Source organism: Ursus arctos, unplaced genomic scaffold, assembly GCF_023065955.2.
Source record: "Ursus arctos isolate Adak ecotype North America unplaced genomic scaffold, UrsArc2.0 scaffold_32, whole genome shotgun sequence".
NCBI classification, from domain to species: Eukaryota; Metazoa; Chordata; class Mammalia; order Carnivora; family Ursidae; genus Ursus; species Ursus arctos.
The window spans coordinates 20,689,826-20,711,392 of NW_026623008.1; the positions used below are offsets into that span (position 1 = coordinate 20,689,826).

General features: G+C 40.5%; 1 protein-coding gene across 6 annotated transcripts in view; it reads left to right on the forward strand.

Moving 5' to 3' along the window:
* PHACTR4 (phosphatase and actin regulator 4) overlaps positions 1 to 21,567 on the forward strand; it is a 96,552-nt gene that overhangs the window by 35,129 nt on the left and 39,856 nt on the right. For 3 of the 6 annotated variants that reach the window (XM_044390604.3, XM_044390601.3, XM_026516890.4), the window contains exon 1: positions 10,169 to 13,038. The exons of the other annotated variants lie outside the window; for them this stretch is intronic. In XM_044390604.3, coding sequence (XP_044246539.1) covers positions 13,030 to 13,038 — 9 coding nt within the window. In that variant the 5' untranslated portion in view covers positions 10,169 to 13,029. Of the gene's footprint in view, positions 1 to 10,168; positions 13,039 to 21,567 lie in introns of those variants that run through there. 6 annotated transcript variants of the gene reach the window in all.

Consider the following 21,567-nt stretch of genomic DNA (forward strand, 5'->3'; position numbering starts at 1 on the left):
TAATAAGTTCATTACCTACAAGCCTGGCACTTTTCCCAACTTAAATACTCCATAACCTCAAAGGGAGAGATCCTATTTTCCCTGTGCCTCTCTCCATTGTTTTCAAGTATTTATTGAATGCCTATTGTTTGCTGAGCAGTATGTTACTTGTTGAGAATATAAAGACAATTTCTGCTTTCAAAGAATGTAGGAGAGACAGGTAAGTAAATAGATAAGTAAAACAAAAGTGATGTGTACCCCTATATGTAGAGGTATATTTAAGGTGACTTTGGAGCACGGAAGAGGGACACCTAACTCAGTCTTAAGTGGCAAAGGTAGATGTTCAAAGAAAGCTTCAAAGGGGAAATGACGCATAAACTGGAATTTGAAGGAACAGGAGTTCGGCAGATGAGAGATTGTGGGGAGAGGGAGAGGACTTTCCAGGCAGCTAGAACAGCAGATACGTAGGTAGGTAGGCCCAGGAGAACATGTCACAGTTTAGGAATTCCAAGTCGTGCGGTGGGACTAAAGACTAGGACCGAGGATGAGCAGGTAGGGGAGAGGAGTGGGAGAAGAGTCTTGCTAGAAAGATAGGCTTGGGTCAGGGTTTGAAGGATTTTGTGTGAGCTGTAAAAAACATTGTTAGATGTGTGGTGTTCTGGACACCACTGTGGCACCACTGCCAGGGACAGACTTGAGAGTGAAACTGGAGGCAGTGAGAACGAAACTCGCACTGCCCAAGCACACGGACGAGGATGTTCGATTTGAAAGCCGTGCTCCACCAACAGGTTGTCAGACTGGGAAGATTTATAAAATTGTGTAAAGATGCGGAAGACTTCCTGCCCCAAGTGAATGAAGCCCAGAAGAATTATTTTAGCCCTGTATCTTTTTTCTTTTCCTTTACTACAAGTCCACAGAAGAAACTGGTTGTCAGCTTTTCCTTGGATTTTAGGGAAGGGGGTATTCTGAAGGCCCTTGGTGTATAGGCCTGGGAACCAGGTGAGTATTGACAGAGTGTTTAATAGCTACTTGGATCCTGTTACATTTAGGACTTTTTCAAGAAAAGAAATTATTTTTAGGCTGAAAAAACAATAATCAAATTTGCATCTTGAAAGATTTAATTTGGTGACTACATTTTGATAGCGTCAGTAGTGCTAACACAGATTAGCTTTTCCGAAAGGTTGTAGTAGGATTAGGCTAGTTGCTTTCGTGTAGACAGGTGAGCAAAAGTGCACGTTGACCATATTTTCTCTGACCTCACTAGATTGTTTTCCTAAACTGTTAATATGCTTCGCTGTTACTTTTGGGTTTGTTTGTTTTCTAAGATTTTTATTTTTAAGTAATCTCTACACCCAGCATGGGGCTCAAACTCAGAACCCTGAGATCAAGAGTTGAATGCTCCAGGCACCCCCCACTGTTACTTTTTTTAAAAACAAGATTTAGAAGCACAATTTTGTATAATCCAAAACATAATTTCTCTTTGAATTTAGAAATTTTCCCCCCTGTGCTTCATCTCCCAGAATCTGTGGTTGTGAAAGATGGAGGGTTTTGAGGGAAGAGAGTGGTACAAAAGAGGTGGATACCTCATACATAGAAATCAAAGAATAAAGTGCATTTGAATTACTGGCTGGAGCAGGTTTGATAGAGACACCATTCACATAGTCATCCTTGGTTCCTATTGCAGGAATTACTGTTGACTCATAGTGTAGCCAGGTGTTCATTACTCAGAATTTTTATTTAGTAGACGATGAAGGCTTTATTCTCCCGCACATGATCTAGAAAAGAATGTCTAAGGAGATTCTTTCTTAGAAATTTCTGAATAACTTTTGCAAATATTATAGCTATTATCAGATATTTATTGTATTCTTACTGAATATGTGGCTCAGGATATTCCTTGGTCGTGTTTAGATTTCTTTTTCACTTGAAGTGAGATTAAAGGCAGGATGAGTTAGAAAGGGTTCTGAAAGAGAGACGGAAGCAGAGAAGTGGTAGTGGCTAAGAGTCATCTCTCTGAGTCACCAGCAATGAATGCCACTTTACTGGGGAACACTGAACTTGTTTCAAAACCCTGGGATGGGCAGCTCTTTGACTTCTGACTGGTTAGTTTCACACAGCATTCATAACTTCTGGTTCCTTAATAGAGGCCACTGGAATTTTATTTTTATGAATATCATGTTTTATAAAGTACCTTTTTCTTTAAAACTCATCATCACTTTCACTATAACTCCTAAAATCTACCTTCAGCCCATGAAAAAGTACTATTTGGAGTAGAAAGAATAGTAAATGGAAGGCCAGGAAGATGGAGGTTTTTTAATTTTCAATGGATAACAGATAAAATTCTCAGTAAATCTTTAAAATAAAACCATTTTTCCTTAGGCTTTGAATTATTAATAGTCAAAGACTGAGTGTTACTACAAAAGGTAGTAATTTGGTTGCTAAAGAAAGAGTATTTTTTTTAAAAGATTTTATGTATTTGACAGAAAGAGACACAGCGAGAGAGGGAACACAAGCAGGGGGAGAGGGAGAAGCAGGCTTCCCGCCAAGCAGGGAGCCCGATGCGGGGCTCGATCCCGGGACCCTGGGATCATGACCTGAGCCGAAGCAGACGCTTAACGACTGAACCACCCAGGTGCCCCAAGAAAGAGTATTCATAACTCACTAGGTAGTACTGTATAAAAAGAAAAAAATGTTTTAACTGTCAGGGTTCCCTCAGAGTATGGTGCCTTCAGTGGGTGGTGTTCAGTAATTGGTGCCGTAGAAGACAGACACCAAACGCTGAGGAAAGGTGTAGTCAGTGCTTTGAGATAACTGTTTTGTTATTACTAGAAGCCTTCCTGGTGGGCTTTAAAAACGCTTTAGGTTCAGCATGTCCAATAGAACTTTCTGCAGTGATGGAAATGGCCTGCATCTGCACCATCCAGCATAGTAGCCATGTGTGGCTATTGAGCATCTGAAATTTGGCTGGTACAGCTGAGAAACTGAATCGCAAATTGCATTTAATATAAATACATTAAATATTAAAAATTTTAGTCACGTGTAACTAGTGACCGTAGTATTAGACAGTTCATCTTTAGTTATTTGAGAACTGAACAGCACCTTTGACAACCATTACTTCAGTGACCAGTCATTAAAATATACTCTAGTGTAATTAGTATTTATTTGTAGTACCCTTGAAAGTGTCACCTTTTGCTTTGCTTCTGTTAGAACAGAAGGAACTACAGTATAGGTATATCTCAGAGGTACTGTGGGTTCGGTTCCTGACCACTGCAATAAAGCAGATACCACAATAAAGTAAGCCAAATGAATAATTTTGTTTCCTAGTGCATGTAAACGTTTTTACACTATACTGCAGTCTGTTAAGTGCACAGTAGCATTGTGTCTAAAAAAACTAATGTACACCTCTTTTTCTTAGTTTCTTCTTTAAAGATTTTATTTGTTAGAGAGAGAGCACAAGCAGGGGGAGCGGCAGGCAGAGGGAGAAGCAGGCTCCCCGCTGAGCAGAGAGCCTGATGCGGGACTTGATCCCAGATCCTTAGGATCATGACCTGAGCCAAAGGCAGACACTTAACCAGCTGAGCCACCCAGGCGTCCCACATCTTATTTTAAAAATACTTTGGTGCTGGGGCACCTGGGTGGCTCAGTAGGTTAAGCATCTGACTCCTGGTGTCTGCTCAGGTCATGATCTCCTGGGTCATGAGATTGAGCCCTGGGTGGGGCTCTGCACTCTGCGGGAGTCTGCTTGAAGATTCTCTCCCTCTGCCAGCCCCCCAGTCTCTCGCACACATGCTCTCTTGCGCTTTCTCTCTCTCACACACAAATAAATAAATCTTTTAAAAATTATTTTGTTGCTGGAAAAAAATAAAATAAAAATACTTCAGGGGCGCCTGGGTGGCTTAGTCGGTTAAGCAGTCTTCACCAGGAATAGATTCCATCTCAAGAAACCACGTTCTTTGCTCATCACTAAGCAGCAGCTCCTCATCTGTTCAGGTTTGACCGTGAGACTGCAGCCGTTCAGTCCCATCTGCAGGCTCCGTTTCTCACTCTAGTTCTCCTTCTTTTATCCCCACATCTGCGATTGCTTCCTGCACTGAAGTCTTGAACCTTGCAGAGTCATCCAGGGTAGGAATCAACTTCTTCCAAAGGCCCGTGAGTGTTGATATTTGGACAGACCCTTCCAGATGAATCACATGTGTTCTTAATGGCAGTAGATTGGTGAATCCTTCCCTGAATATTTTCGGTTTACTTTGCCCAGATCCATCAGAGGAATCACTATGACAGCCACAGCTATACAAAATACATTTCTTAAATAGTAAGGCTTGAAGGTCAGAATTACTTCTTGATCCATGGGCTTCAGAATGGATGCTGTGTTGGCAGGCATGGAAACAAAGTAAATCTCACTGTACGTCTCCATCTGAGCTCCTGGGTGACCAGGTGCATTGTCAATGAGCAGTAATATTTTCAAAGGAATTTTTTTTCTGGGCAGCAGTTCTCAAGAGTAGGCTTAAAATATTTAGTAAGCCATTTGTCAACAGATGTAATGTCATCCAGGCTTTGTTGTTCCATTTGTAGAGGACAGGCAGGGTAGATTTAGCATATTCTTAAAGGCCCGAGAATTTTTAGAATGGCCACTGAGCACTGGCTTCTACTTAGAGTCACCAGCTCCGTTAGCCCTTGACAAGAGCGTCCGCCTGTGTTTTGAAGTTTTGAGGCCAGGTGTTGATTTCTTCTCTCCAGCTATGAAAGTCCTGGATGGCATCTTCTTCCAATTTAGGGCTGTTTCATCGACGCTGAAGTGTGGTCACCTTCGTCAGTGATCTTAGCTACATCTTCTGGAGAACTTGCTGTAGCTTTTGCATAACCATATGCTGCTTCTCCTTGCATTTTTATGTTATGGAGTTGGCTTTTTCATTAAACCTCATGAACTAACCTCTAACTTCAGACTTCCCTTCTGCAGCTTCCTCACCTCTCTCAGCCTTCACAGAATTGAAGAGAGCTAGGGCCTTTCTCTGGATGAGGCTTCAGCTTAAAGGAATTTGTGGCTGGTTTGACCTTCTATCTAGACCATTCAGACTTTCTCCATATCAGCAATAAGGCTGTTTTGCTTTCTTATCATTCACGTGTTCCCTGGAGTAGCACTTTTAATTTCCTTCAAGACCTTTCCTTTTCCTTTCCTTTGCGTTTACAACTTGGCTAACTGGCACAAGAGGTCTCGCTTCTGGCCATCTTGGCCTTCCGCCTGCCTCCCTCACTAAGCTTAATCATTTCTAGCTTTCGATTTAAAGTATGAGACCTGTGACTCTTCCTTTCACTCAAATGCTTAGAGGCCATTGTACGGTTATTAAGGGGCCTAATTTCAATTTTGTTGTGTCTCGGATTAGGGAGGCCCAAGGAGAGGGAGAGAGATGGAGCGGGGCAGGGATAGCCAGCTGGTGGGTAGAGCATCAGAACACACACAACATGTATTGATTGAAGTTCGCAGTGTCATGTGGGCCTGGTTCGTGGTGCCCCAAAACAATCACAATAGTAACGTCAAAGATCACTGATCAGGGGCGCCTGGGTGGCACAGCGGTTAAGCGTCTGCCTTCGGCTCAGGGCGTGATCCTGGCGTTATGGGATCGAGCCCCACATCAGGCTCCTCCGCTATGAGCCTGCTTCTTCCTCTCCCACTCCCCCTGCTTGTGTTCCCTCTCTCGCTGGCTGTCTCTATCTCTGTCGAATAAATAAATAAAATCTTTAAAAAAAAAAAAAAAAAGATCACTGATCACAGATCACTATAACAAATATTATAATAATGAAAAGTTTGAAATCTTGCAAGAATTACCAAAATGTGACCCAGAGACCCAAAGTGAGCAAATGCTGTTGGAAAAATAGTGCCGACAGACTTGCTTGATGCAGGGTTGTCACAGACCTTCAGTTTGTAAAAAATGCAATATCTGCAAAGCACAATAAAACGAGGTCTGCCTAAGTGAGGAAGATGACAGAGGAAGTTAATTGGGGAATTTATTTACTTCAGGTCTTTATTTACATGTCATCTTCCCAGCGAGGCCCTTCTCACAGTTTGTCATGTAGCACTCTCGTCAGCCCGCTTGTTTCCCTTTCCTGAATAATTTTTCTCTATCATCCTTATCACCATCTAACGTACTAGAAAGTAGGCAGGGGGGGTTTTTTCGCCACTGTATTCACTACTGTGTCCCCAACACCTGGAACAATAACCTGATATTTCAGAGGTGCTCAGGAAATATTTGTGGAATGAATAAAGAAGACTTGTGGTTTCCCAATAATCATAATCCAATTCATTTAACAGCTACTTTGCAGTATATGGCAAGCACGGAGCTAGATTCCTTATATGAAGTGCACTGTGGCCACTGCTCTCTTCCATAATAAACCACTACTTAGAGTCATTATTTGAAACATAACATTGAATTGGTTAAGTCATGGGTTTGACTCTGCTGTGGAATTTCAGAACCATAGGGGAGCTTGGCAATAATTTGATTCAACCTCCTGATGTCATATAGTGGGTTTAAAGTTCCATCATTGTCATTTATAGCCTCTTCCCACCTCCCTTTTCCCCCTCATTCTCACAACCTGTGAATCTTTTGGTCCAGTTCTTTTCCCCCACATCTTGCATTCAGCTAATTCTCACTTCTGTCCAAGCCTACCTTTCCCACTGCCTCTACTGCATTCTAACTGACTCTGCAAATCCTTAACCCAACTGTGAAAAAACCCTTTCATCTTTCTTAACTGAAACCTTCGTGTTTAATAAATTTCTTACCATGCTTTCCTCAATTCTGCAAGCATCTCCTGACCCCTATGGCATCCTTAAGGACTTACTGTCTTCAAAATAAAAACTGGAAGAGAAAGCGAAAAGGCAGAATCTGTGTAGCACCAAGGTTTTAGCCTGAGGTCTTCCCCTGCACGGAGCTGGAAGCAGTCCTGCGGCCTGTTTTCACTTTCGTTCTCCCATAAACACAGGCCAACACATCGTAGGCTTGCAGACATGCACGTTACTGCAGGCCTGCCATACGTATTGCCTCTGTGACAAAAGCCTATTGGAACCTCCTGAATTTTTCCTTTAGAACTGCGGTGTTTATATCTAAACCCTGGGGGGGGGGGCGGTCACTTCATAAAGAATCTATGTGGGGCGAGAGGAGGCTGAATATTTTGAGCAGCTTCAACCCTCGGACTCTAGAAGTTCTCTTCCTTAATCCTCGCAACATCTCTGTAATTCTCTCCATTTCACAGATGTGGAAACTGATGCTCAGGTCAGTTAAGTAACTTGTTCGGAGTTGCCTAATCAGTAAATGGGAAAGCTGAAATTTTACAGTTACTCGTGACTCCAGAGCCTCTGCTCTCTCCCATTGATAGGCCACGTTGCCTTCTGGAGGTTGGGGTAGTCAGGCAATAAGGATTACAATATTTGATGCAGAATAGGGAGCAGGTGTGTTTACTTTTGCAGCCGATGAAACAGCCACAGAAAGAAACCAGTGTCATTTGGGGTAGATGAAATGAGTATCTGGTGATACCAGGGGCTCTGTCTTGACTTACAGTTTCTGTCGCTTTCAGCGACAGGCTAGTTTCTATGAAGTATACATGCTTTCTGCTGAGGAACTTGAGCTTAACAGTAGTGATTATGTGAGGTTTTATATAAACATTTACCTGACAGATTTGTCTCCTTTGAAAAAAGTTACTATTTGCAAAGCAGTACATCCTCAGAAACCATCATAAACATGCCATTTTTTCCCCGCAAAAGCAAGAGTTTCACAACAATTCTCAAGATTGTTTGGAATGACTTCTTCCACCTTCCATCTATAGCACTTTTCACCTTAATTGCCTTTTGTTACTAGATTTTGTGAGCAAAGCTTAAAATTGAAGAATGTTGTTTCTTCCCTTTGTTCAAGGTTAATAAATACTGGTTGCATGTCCACTGTGCACTGAGTTGTGTCAAGCATTGAGGGTTTAAAGATAAATACATCATGGTCCCTGCCCATGAGAAGTTTCTAGCCTGTAAGAGAGGTCAGAAGATCATTGCAATTTAGGGTGATATGTCCAGCACTGTCAGTCATGGTCGGCTCTCTACTTCTCCAATCTTAACGTCTTGATGCTTGTATCTTTTCCTCACCTCTGTCATCTCTTCTGTGACTGACTCTTTTTGATCTTAGGTGTCACTTCTTTTGAGATATTTGATCTCTCAGGACAAAGCTAGACACTCCCACCCCTACCAGTATGTTTGCATAGTACCTAAGTACTAATTATTGTAGATCCTATTTATTTGAACTGTCAGCACCTTAAGGGTTGAAACTGTTGTTTTTAGCACCAGCGCATTGCTGGGCACATTATCAATGATCAGCAAATCTTTAATGGAATTCTGCTTGAATGACTAAAGAAAGGCTCATAATAGTGGAAGCAACATTGGAGCCAGTTCTTAAAGGATGAGTAGAAGTTCCCTAGATGGATCCGGGGAAGAAAAAAATCCAGGCCAAGTGAAGAATTCGTACAAATAGAGGAGACCTTGAAAAATTTTTTACAGATGACTGACAAGGCTTTCTAATTTCCACATGGAGTTTGAGAAACAGGTTGTTGTGGGATGTTATCTCCTATAACTATCCCGAGCCAGCCAGACTAGATTAGAGTTACATCATGGGGTAAAGAATAAGAAGCTGCTCCCTCCCCCAATTATAGATCCAGAAGTTGAAAATTAGTCCTTTACTTCAGTATGTATCTGTGTGACCTGTCAGTACTTTCTGTTGGTCAATCTTTCCTGGAGGGAAGTGACTTTCTTCCCAACCTTTCGTTAGAGCTCCCTCCTTGAGACATCTCGGGCCGGAAGAAAGTAGTATGCCGTAGTAAATTGAGGGAGATGTGATTAAAATCACTAAGAGCCTACTCTCCGAAGTAATCCAATTTATATTGGTACTTCAGCATAAAAGTACATTTAAATGAAAGCATTATGCTCTTGTGATTGATCTTGTAAACTGCTTATTGAAAATATAAATCACATTCTCATGTTGGTGTGTGATATGATGTGCTTGCCAACAAAAGCCTTTGGAGTTATGAATGTCACTAAGTTTTGAATGCCTAGCTCTTTATAAGTTACTTGCAGTGTTTAGATGCAGTTCTTTAAAAGAACGAGGCTCTGGCTAGAGGGCTTCAAGTGCTGTCTTTGCCTGTTAAACTTTATTTTTATAAAGTCTTTTTGATCTTTCCATAAATATAATAGGAAGAGATTCACAGATTTTAATCTGTCACTTCCCCCATTCCTTGAAGGCAGTAAGCTGTGGAGGAAAAGTACTCTAAAAAGAGAATATCTTTTATTAGGGGACAATTAGGAAGAAATAGTTGCCTACTTCCTATAAAGTTAAAACGAGATTGCCCTTTGCATTTTTTTTTTAAAAAGGCTCCAAACTCACGACCCTGAGATTGAGACCTGAGCTGAGTTCAAAAACTGGTCGCTGAACCAACTGCCCCGCCCTTTGCATTTCTAAAATATAATACATGGAAAACTAGAGTGAACTCAAGGCTTTGATTGTTAAATTTTTTTTAAAGATTTTATTTATTTGGGAGAGAAAGAGCGAGCACAGTCAGGCAGAGGGGCAGAGGAAGAGGGAGAAACAGACTCACTGCTGAGCAGGGAGCGCGATGTGGGGCTCAATCCCAGAACCCTGGAATCATGACCCGAGCCAAAAGCAGATGCTTAACTGACTGAGCCACCCGAGCCACCCATGCGCCCCTGATTGTTAAATCTTAAAGTCATCAGTGGGCCAGTATCTTCCTTTCTGTCTCTCTCTCTCTCTCTCTCTCTCTTAGCTTGCCTGCTTACCAGTTGACACCAAGTAAATATTGATTGTTGGAATGAGACTGAAACAGACTGGCCAGGGACCGTGTATCAGCTTGGTACTTAGGCAGCAGAATGATCAGAGAGATTTGTTGTTGTAGAGAATGAGCTTCCTTGGGAAATGAGTATATCTTTAGGAAATAAATATTTCCTTGACCATTTACACAAGGGCCAAAGTGAGTCCTGGAGTTAGAATTGGGAGTCTTGAGTTTTAGTCCTGGCTCAGAGCAAGGCAGTTAACGGTCACTAAGAATCCTTTCATTCTTTCATTTTTAAGTTTTTTTTTTTTTTAAAGATTTTTTATTTATTTATTTGACAGAGATAGAGACAGCCAATGAGAGAGGGACCACAAGCAGGGGGAGTGGGAGAGGAAGAAGCAGGCTCACAGAGGAGGAGCCTGACGTGGGGCTCGAACCCGGAACGCCGGGATCACGCCCTGAGCCGAAGGCAGACGCTTTAACCGCTGTGCCACCCAGGCGCCCCCATTTTTAAGTTTTACAGCCACCTTCACAGTACTCTAGAATAAGCAATGAGCCAAGCCAAGACGGGCATTTAGATTTAGCAGGTGGTAAACAGCAGCTAGACCAGGATCCATAAATCTATCTGTTGTACTCTCGCATGGTCCTGTCAACATAAATGAAATTCTACAGCACTGTTTCTGGTGTGTGGGTGGGGGCTGTTCCATCTGCTTGATGTTTTTGTATAGATACCCTGATTGTTTTGCTTCCTCCTTGTGTAGACTTCCTCCTTGGCCCGCTTCTTCCAATTTGCTCTCTGGATTCATGACACAGAAATGTCATCCTCTTCCGTTTCTGACTAACCTCTTTGTCATGACTGAGTTTTTTGCCATGTACCATTGTCTGGCTGCTCCTGGCCTTTCCTTTCTTGACTTGTTTTTTTACCATAACAACTGTGATCATTAGTGCTTGCATTTATTGAGAGTTTTCTGTGTGCCAGGCACATTGCGAAGGACTTTATTTATGTTCATGTCATTTAGTCCTTACACCTGCCTTGTGCTACTAAGTATGGTTATGCCCCATTTTACAAATCAGAAAACTGAGACACAGAGGTGAAGTAACTCTCCTAGTGTTAACACCTAGTGATAGATCTGGAATTAAAATTTCAGTTGCCTCCAAAGCTCACCCTCTATTTTTTTTTCTTTTTTAGTTTTGTCATTTATTTGTTTTTTACGATTTTATTTATTCATTTGACAGAGAGACAGAGTACAAGCAGGGGGAGTGGAAGGCAGAGGGAGAAGTAGGCTCCTAGCTGAGCAGGGAGCCTGACGCAGGGCTCCATCCCAGGACCCCCAGATCATGACCCAAGCTGAAGGCAGGCGCGTAACCGACTGAGCCAGCCAGGCACCCCCAAAGCTCACGCTCTTAAGCATGTGCTGTATTATGGCCATGATGATGGAGATAGTGGTGGTGGTGATGATGACTACAATTTGTTGAGCACCTCCTGGGTTCTGGGCAGTGCATTCGCCACCTCTTGCCTCCCCATTTTATAGTGTAGAAACTGCTATTACACATGCTCTGCTTTTAGGCTAATCGATAAGTGCCAAGGTTTAAAGGCATTGGGCATTCTTACATTAGGGCATTCTTGCAATAGCCTTTTCCTTTTACTCTTTCCTATTTTAATGCTCAACGTAATGTTTTTCTGACTACTACCAGTAGGAACAATTAAATGTTGCCTAAGTTTTTCTGCACTTTTTTTCTTACCACTGCCGTGGCATTATCATTTTCTTATTTGTTACCTTGGCTATTTTCTTTTCTGTATCAAAAGCAGATAATGGGGATAAGATAATGGGGGAAAAGGAGAAAGTGCTAAGGAAAGCAAAGGAAAGTCCAGAAACTGGAAGTTGTTCTGTGATCTCAGTTTGGAAAATGAAGATTTAAACTAAAAGCTCTGGGTTTTTTTTAGCAGCTATCATTTGTTGAAGGACTTTGGCACTTACAAATAAAAATTCAGGGGCGCCTGGGTGGCACAGCGGTTAAGCGTCTGCCTTCGGCTCAGGGCGTGATCCCGGCGTTATGGGATCGAGCCCCACATCAGGCTCCTCCGCTATGAGCCTGCTTCTTCCTCTCCCACTCCCCCTGCTTGTGTTCCCTCTCTCGCTGGCTGTCTCTATCTCTGTCAAATAAATAAATAAAATCTTTAAAAAAAAATTATAAAATAAAAAAAAACCACACAAATAAAAATTCATCAAGCTGTGTCCTTAATATTTATGTATTTCGGCTATATGTAAATTAGTTATATTATTAAAAAAGAAAAATCGGTATGCAAGCTGGACTTCAGTTGTTGCATGTGGTTAGTTGATATTTCCATGTATTATAAGCAACCTGTAGGGTTACTCCCAGTAGTTTTGTAATCCCCAAGATCATATGGTGGTTATGGAGCTTTAGCAGAGAGAGAAATATTATAAAAAATCTTCCAAACGTTTATTTCAAGGTTACTATTTTAGTAAGGAAACTTTTCAGAACTGTTTCTCTTTATTTTTAGAACAGGTATATTCAATCCTAAAATATCCTTCCTGATGTTGTTAATTCCCCTAAGTATAGATCAAATCCTGCTTTGGGTATGCCACTTGCCGGTAGGAAATACTACGATTTTAGAGCAAGCAGTGAAATGTGAGAACAGTCGATACTTTTGAGGCAAGCCTGTCCCGAAGACATACCTTTGAGTTGAATTCTCCTCCCATCAGTCTGCCGTGCATAGCCCTGATGTTTTTTGTAGGATTACATTTACGAGTTCTTGTAGACTCTCGAGCAGCCGTGCATTCTTCTAGGGCGCTGAGTCTGGAGAGCTGCAACCAAGCTCCGGGTCAGGAAAAGTAGGTGTGGCTCTTTGGGGCTGTGCCGCTCAGCCCCTAGAATGTAGCTGGCTGTCTCCTCCCCTTCCTGCACTTCAGCTCTTCACAGTGTGTGCTCTGGAATGACAGGCATTCCTGTGTGAAGAGAGCCAGCGTGAAGACATATTTGTAAGAACCACAGGTCCTCAGGCCGGGATACAGGGAGCAGAAACTCCAGCAGATTAACTGACCTCATGCTCTTTCCCGATGTTTGGCAGTGACACTGAGAGAGGAGTGCCTGTCCCCTCTCTATGTGGATTTATCTTTTAAGAAAAGTTTCCTTTGGTTCGGGACAGCTTGTTGTCGTGAGACACATCAGACAATTTAATCATGGGGCAAGCTGACGTCTCCAGACCGGTAAATCCAGATGCAGTTGGTGAGTAATAGGAGGCAAAGAAACAAAATCTTGACAGAGGCAAGGCAGATGAATAGGTGAAATTGAAGATTTTATAGGAAGTTGAATCAGGATTTTGTTGTTTCTAACTTTAGCATGTTTACAGCTTTGTGAAGAATGAATGAAAATTTGTAAGCTGTTTTTCACTCAGTTATATTAATTTACCACACATAGTTTTATCTTACTTGATCCCTTTGGAGTCTTTTTGTGTAACATTGTTAAGAAACCATCTATTCATTTCTTGCTCTTGCAGAAGATAAGTGCTACAGGAAATCGTATTTAGAATTCAGTGTTGTTTTACTAGCGTGTTGCAGGACTTGAGATATATATGGCATAGAATTAGAACTGGTGACTTCTATAAATGGGACCATTTTTGAGAATTGACATAATTTCTTAGACTCAATTATACATTCTCCAAGTCAGTCTCTGGCTTTTCCCATTGTGCTGGCATTTCCATTTCTCATAAGATAGTTCTTTGGTAAACACTTCTGAAGTCGGTGCTTTACAGTTGAAGTGTTATTGTCTCAGAGATAGCTAGAGACCAAGCTGGTAATTGCAAGTGTAGCTTAGAGTTTCAAGGCTTGTAAGTGAAATGAAAGTCCATTGTCACTGAAGACTCATTTTCCCAACTGTGTGGGGCTTTGTGTAAGATGAAGATGTAAAGGTGAGAAAAATAGTTCTAAGTGGAATTGTTAAAGGGTTGGAAATATAAACAAAGTGGGGGAAAGCCTGGGAATCATTTCTTGACATTACACTTATAAAAAGAAAAAAGATTTATACCTTCTCTTTGATTTAAGAAGCAGCAGAAAACATGTTCAGTCCTAGGCTGCTCTTTTTTCAGAAATGAAAAATGCTGATGACTTTAAAGAAAAGTTTAAAAGTGTGAGAACACCGGTAACATTCCCAAATGTCTTGTGATTTAATATTATTTAGTTTCTAAAAGTGTGTTTTTTCTCTGAGAACTTGCCAGATGAAATTCCTACAAAGTATTTTTCATGTTTTACTGAAACTAAAGCACATGGATCACAAACTGAGTCACTGAGCAACAGATTTTTAGGACCAAAGTCAGGACTTGATTCACTTTACCTTGATCACCAGCAATTTTTAATTTTTTAAAAATGTTTAATGAAATGTTTCATAAATAGAAAAAGGCAAAGAGGAAAATATGAAGGATCCTCTGGGGCCACTGCCCAGCTTAAGAAATGAAATTTAGAAGAGAGACATCCCACCTCACCCCTATCTCTATGCCTGATGACATTTTGTTTCCTTGCTCCCAGAGGTAACCACTCTCCCGAATTTGGTAAATGCACTTTTGGGCCACTAAATTCTCCCGTCATTCTTGATTAGTAAGGATAAATAAGGATCTAAACAATGCTAGTCATTTATCTATGAGACGGAAATGAATGGTCTTTGAAAAGCAAGAGATGGGTAAGGAGGTATAGGATATAACTCACTTATGAAGAATGCCCACCTAACATCTATACACAGAATATTCCATCTGAGTAGATAAAGTTTGATATATTTGTTTGATAAAAAGTGAGCATCAAATTCATCAATTTTTCTACCAATAGTCCTAAAAGGAGACCTATGAAGAAGAAATAGAAATGACTCAGGTACCTAACTAAGATTTTTATGTTCTCTCTGGATTTAATTTTTTAGTTTTATTTCCTATCGCCTAGATAATTCTTAGGTGGCTGTAAGCTGTTTTAATGGACAGACTGCATTCTATTATATTTCTTTCTTTCTTTTTTTTTTTTTTTAATAATCTCTACACCCAGTGTGGGGCTTGAACCCACAATCCCGAAATCTGGAGTCTCGTGCTCCACTGGCTGGGCCAGCCAGATGCCCCTATTATAGTTCTTTTAATTCAGGATTTATTCTGTTTGAGCAAATCAGGGCCAGGTCATGAAGGGTCAACATTGACAACTTTGAGGACTACACCATTGCTTTAAAGGCTTTTACCAAACATACTGTTTATGAAATTTAAAAAGCATTTTAAAAAAAAAATTAAAAAAAAATTAAAAATAAATAAAAATAAAAAAATAAAAAGCATTTTAGTGAGTGCATATGTGGAAAGTCTTACCAGATTCTTTGTAAGGATAAATGTACGAAGTAAATGAAGACTTAAATCATTTCTTTACAGTTCTAGGCCTATAATATAGTAGTTAGTTTTGAGCTTTAAGATTGATGGCATTGGGACACCTGGCTGGCTCAGTTGGTAGAGCATGAGACTCTTGATCTTGGGGTTGTGAGTTCGAGCTCCACCCTGGGAGTAGAATTAACTTCTAAAAACTGATTGGTACTAGTTTGGCAGGCCGAGTGATACAAAATAAATTACTGAATATGTTGAATATATTTCTTATGATTTTCAAAGCACTGTAAATGTTTTAGTGGACCCTATATAGGTAAAACTCAAGTTTTATGCCCTTGAGAAGTTTACTTTCAGTTGAGAATTTAAATATTAAAAGAAAAAAATCCAAGATATTTATAAATTTGTTTAAGGTAAGACATATTCTTGGGGTGCCTGGCTGGCTCAGTCAGTGGAGCGTGTGACTCTTGATCTCGGGGTTGTGGGTTCAAGCCCCACGTTGGGTGTAGAGATTACTTAAAAATAAAATCTTTAAAAACAAATTTAAAAAAGATAAGATGTATTCCTTTTTCTAAATTAGTTGACTGTAGCTTATGATGGACGTCCAGAGCTGTTAACTAAGAAGAGTCTGATTACTTATAAATAACCTTTGCATGAGGACGCATACGCACGTAGGCAACATATGTCAGTATCCATTTAGAGTTTTACGATAGGACCTCTCTAACAACTGGTGAACTAATTAATTATTTAAATGCAGAGAAGGAATTTATGCTATAGCGTCCATTCAAGGAAACTAGCAGTTATCCTCAGTAGTTTGTATTTTAAAAAAGTAACCTCAAGTGAAATATGTCCATAGAAGAAGCCTGTATATTTACTCAGATAAAACTTTCAAGTAGGGGCACCTGGGTGGCTCAGTCCGTTAAGTGTCTGCCTTCTACTCAGGTCATGATCCTGGGGTCCTGGGATCGAGCCCCGAGTTGGGCTCCCTGCTCAACAGAGAGCCTGCTTCTCTCTCTCTCTATCTCTATCTTCTCTATCTCTGTCTCTTTCTCTTTGTCAAATAAATAAATAAATTGAAAAAAGGGGTGCCTGGGTGGCTCAGTCATTAAGCGTCTGCCTTCAGCTCAAGGCGTGATCCCAGAGTCCTGGGATTGAGCCTCGCATCGGGCTCCCTGCTCCACTGGGAGCCTGCTTCTTCCTTTCCCATTCCCCCTGCTTGTGTTCTCTCTCTCGGTGGCTGTCTCTCTATCTGTCAAATAAATAAATAAAATCTTTTTAAAAATAATTAATTAATTTAAAAACTTTCAAGTAATAATACTTTGTATTTCTTGATCAACATAAAAGCTCTTTCTGCCTTTACCATGTATCATATTAAAGCAGCCAGCTAATTATAATTAGCACACATCCTTAAATTAGGCACAAGACCAAAGAATTTTATTTTTTTTTATTTTTATTTTTATTTTAGAGAAGGGAAGGGCAAGGGGAAAGGAGAGGAAGAATCCCAGGCAGGCTCCATGCCCACCATAGAGCCCCACATGGGCCTCCATCTCAGGACCCTGAGATCATGACCTGAGCCGAAATCGAAAGTCGGTCGCTTAACGAACTGAGCCACCCAGGTGCCCCAGGACCAAAGAATTTTAATAAGCTCTAGTCTGGAACTTACTTTCTCTCTTCCCTTCCATTCTCCATCTCTATGTTTGTGTTTTTGTTTTTGTTTTTCCTTTTTGACCTTTCATATACCTCTCATTCACTAATTACACTTTTTTTAAATTTTTACATAGAAATATATTGCTTTAAAAGATAACAGTATTATAATATTTCCTTTTTTCTTTCTTTTTTTTTTTTTAAAGATTTTATTTATTTATTCGACAGAGATAGAGACAACCAGCGAGAGAGGGAACACAAGCAGGGGGAGTGGGAGAGGAAGAAGCAGGCTCATAGCGGAGGAGCCTGATGTGGGGCTCGATCCCATAACGCCAGAATCACGCCCTGAGCCCAAGGCAGACGCTTAACTGCTGTGCCACCCAGGCGCCCCAATATTTCCTCTTTTCTACATTCCTTCTCCATCACCATTTGATTTCATTTGCTCTGAAATTTGTAGTTATGGGTTCTCAAGCTCATGATGATGGAGTCATTTGGGTCAAGGTGATTTAGAAATATATGGTCATTTGAAGGCAAAATCAGTAAGGAGATTGTTGGATGAATAAAATTAAATGTAACAATATTAACAGGAATAAATAATAGGTGGGTTAAATAAAAATAAACTACTCCATAACACTTTGAAGAAAAACACTTGGCATTATTTGGTCAGGAGAGTTATCAGAAACATTTTTCATACTCATCTAGGTGTAACAGTAAATGCTTTTTTCTGAGAAAGAAGGAACAGGCCCACTTTCCACATTAATCAGGAATGAGGAGGAAGCAGTAGTACAGGGGTCTGTCATGGACTCCTTATAGGATTTTCTGTTATCCAGTGTGGCCTACCAACCAAAAATTATTGTCCCTTCTCTCTGCTCCGGTGGATTTGCTCAGTAGCCCCTTTCTCTACTTGCAGGAAAACTTTGGAAAGTTTAAACCTTTTTTCCATGATAGAATATATTATTTTCTGGCACCTCACTATAAAACCTTACTCTCAACTTGGAATTTTTATCAAAAAACATACACGTCAAGTTGCCAAGGACATCCCGTCTTGATGCCGTCATGATCAGAAAACTATTTTACTGGAGTTGGACTCCCAGACCTGACCGTCCCTGCAGGTACAGAGAGAGTCCTTCTCCCTGACTATCTTCTGCAGAGCTTTGCCCAGTTCTATTTCCCGAAGGTCAGAACCTTGCAGTATTTCCAAGGGAAGTTGTGGGCGTGCTCCACACAAAGCCTGCTTTGTTCAGTAGCAGCAGCTTTTGCTTTCTGTACTTTTGTTATGGTTTTCTAAAATAGTTCTTTAAATCCAATAATAATCCTCTTTTAGAAGGCAAAAATGAGTAAGTGCAAATTAATGTTCTCCATTTATAACGTTTTGATGCTGTTAAAATGCTTGTATACACACAAGATCTGTTTCAAACTCAGTGGGCATTAAAAAAAAAAAACCAGAACTATTAGCTTATAAAAATAATTGATCACAGTATACGTAAGTCAAGGCATGCTGTATACCTTAAACTTCAAAAAGATAATTGTGGGGCACCTGGGTGGCTCAGTCAGTTAAGCGTCTGACCTTTGATCTCAGCTCAGGTCTTAATCTCAGGGTTGTGAGTTCAAGCCCCATGTAAATAAAAAAAATTTTTTTCTTAAGATAATTGACAACTTCTTGATAATGAAGTATGTATCTTGTTGCACAGAACTGTAGATGTTTAAATTTTGGACAAAAAATGGTTATTATAAAAGTTCTATGGGTAAAAGAGGAGAACTTTATATATTTTAAATCTAAACATTTCTTAAACTTAATAAGGTACAAGAAATAGAGATGGAACTAAGACCCAATAATTTTGGGGGTGCCTGGGTGGCTCAGTCGTTAAGCGTCTGCCTTCAGCTCAGGGCGTGATCTCGGTGTTCTGGGATCGAGCCCCATGTCAGGCTCCTCTGCTGGGAGCCTGCTTCTTCCTCTCCCACTCCCCCTGCTTATGTTCCCTCTCTCGCTGGCTGTCTCTCTCTGTCAAATAAATAAATAAAATCTTTAAAAAAAGAAAAAAAAGACCCAATAATTTTGTTGCTTATTACCAAGCCCAATGAAGGGGAGAGGGTAGTGAAGGCTATGTTGAAAACTAAGTTTACTGTTGACTCCAATTGCCTGTGTCTTACCTTACCTTCCAACATGGATGATTAAGAATTGGTTAGAGGGTCTTCTTTGTGGCTCAGTTGGTTAAGCGTCCGACTCTTGATTTCGTCTCAGGTCATGACCTCAGGGTTGTGAGATTGAGCTCCCAGTTGGGCTCGCACTCAGCGTGGAGTCTGCTTGTCCCTCTCCCTCTGCTCCTCCCCCAGGTTGTGTTCTCTCTCGCTCTCAAATAAATAAATAAATAAATAAATTCTTTTTAAAAAATCCTTAAGAATTGGGGCGCCTGAGTGGCTCAGTCGTTAAGCGTCTGCCTTCGGCTCAGGGTGTGATCCCGGCGTTCTGGGATCGAGCCCCACATCAGGCTTCTCCACTGGGAGCCTGCTTCTTCCTCTCCCACTCCCCCTGCTTGTGTTCTCTCTCTCACTGGCTGTCTCTCTCTGTCAAATAAATAAATAAATAAATAAATAAATAAATAAATAAATATCCTTAAGAATTGGTTCTAAATCAGATTCCAAAATGAACACTGTCTTTGACCTAGGGCTTATTGTTTAAGCCTGTTTTATCCTTATCTCTAGCAAGTGATGTAGATGTAGGTAACTATAGCTAGTAGTTAATGAATACTTTATCTGAAGATGAAAAGTGTTACATAATTTTTAATAATATTATACATTTATTTAAAAGTCACCCCAGAAATTCATCTGGAACAACTAAACTAAAACTAAAAAACCTGAATTAAATGTTGACTAGGAAAAACTTGAGGGTTGAAAAAGAAAGTGCTAGAACTCTGTATAATACCTGGTATAAGAAACAAGCCTATGAAATTTGAGGTGCTACAACTTGAGTGAGGGAGTAAGTAGTTTAAATACCAGGGCATAGTGTCAGGGTACTACTCAAATCAGAAACTGTAATTTGGTTAGTTACCTTCCTCTCCCAACACCCACTACATCCAAGAGACACCAAAACCTCCAACTCTAACACGCTTGCCTAGTGTGCTGCAGCTGCCTGATTGAAAGAAAAAGGCGTTTTCTTTAGAACACAGTCATAAAACTATAGCTAGCATCGTAAACCCGGTGTTCTGACAAACAAAGAGAAACAAGGAGGAAAACTACCTTGCCTTGGCTCTCATGGAAAACAGAATGGAGCCATAGGGACATTTTATTCATTTATTTTTTAAAGATTTTATTTATCTTTAAGTACAAGCAGGGAGAGCAGGAGGCAGAGGGAGAAGGAGAAGCAGGTTCCAAGCCGAGCAGGGAGGCTGAGGTGTGGCTCAATCCCAGGATCCCAGGATCATGACCTGAGCCGAAGGCAGTCACTTAACCGGAGCCACCCAGGCACCCTGCCATAGGGCCATTTTATTTTATTTTATTAAATATATTATTTATTTATTTATTTATTTATTTATTTATTTGACAGAGATAGAGACAGCCAGTGAGAGAGGGAACACAGCAGGAGGAGTGGGAGAGGAAGAAGCAAGCTCCCAGCAGAGGAGCCTGATGTGGGGCTCGATCCCAGAACACCGGGATCACGCCCTGAGCCAAAGGCAGACGCTTAACGACTGAGCCACCCAGGCGCCCCCATAGGGCCCTTTTAAATTCTATAATTAGTTTAAGCAGAGACAATGGAGTATCCAAATGTGACTCCAAGCCTGTATTATTTGTGATCTAATTGGAAATGGAGATGTTCATAAAATCAGAGTTGTTGAGAACAGATGGTTAATGTGCAAATTAGCTTAGGAGCAGCTTCAGATTCAGCTCTCTCCGCCCTTTATTTGTGAGTACAGAATAAATTTGAGGTGTAATTATATCATTAAAAATTTTAAAAAGGGGAGGCACTTGGGTGGCTCAGTCAGCTGAGCACCTGACTCTTGGTTTTGGCTCAGCTCATGATATATATAGATATGGATATAGATATAGGTCATATATATATATATATGCTAGAAAGAAGAAACATAAATTTCCCATAATTCTGCCAGCAAAATATATTTACTTTTGGGTTTAGTTCTTTCCATTCTTCCTTTTAACATATTTTAGCATAGTTTAGATAATGTGATATATATGATTTACATATAGATTTATGTTCTGCTTTTTTAAAAAGATTTTATTTATATGTTTGAGAGAAAGAGGGAGAGAGCATAAGCTGGTGGGGGGGGGGGTGCAAGGCAAAGAACCAGAGGGAGAGGGAGAGGGAGAGGGAGAAGCCAAAGCAGACCCCACTGCAGGGAGTCTGACGTGGGGCTTGATTCCCGAGACTGGAATCGTGACCTGAGCTGAAGGCAAACACCCAACCGACTGAGCCACCCAGGTGCCCCTGTGTTCTACTTTTAACCTAGGATTATTAATTATTCTAGAAACTTAGTTTTAGTGATGATATGTTGTTTTGTATAATTTTTTCAGTTTGTTTATTCATATACCTATTGTATATTTAAACTTCTCTAGTTATGTACCACCTTAAATAACACTATCAGAAATAACATCTTTAGGCAGTTTCCATCTTCGAAAGCTGAGTTTTATAGACTTTTGTTTAAATATGTTATGATACTTAGGCTTTTATTAGACAAAATGGTCTTACATATTTTACACAAAGTTGGAGTTAGAATTTGAAAAAATATGTGCACAAACCTGGCCATTATTCTAGTTACAAATAATCC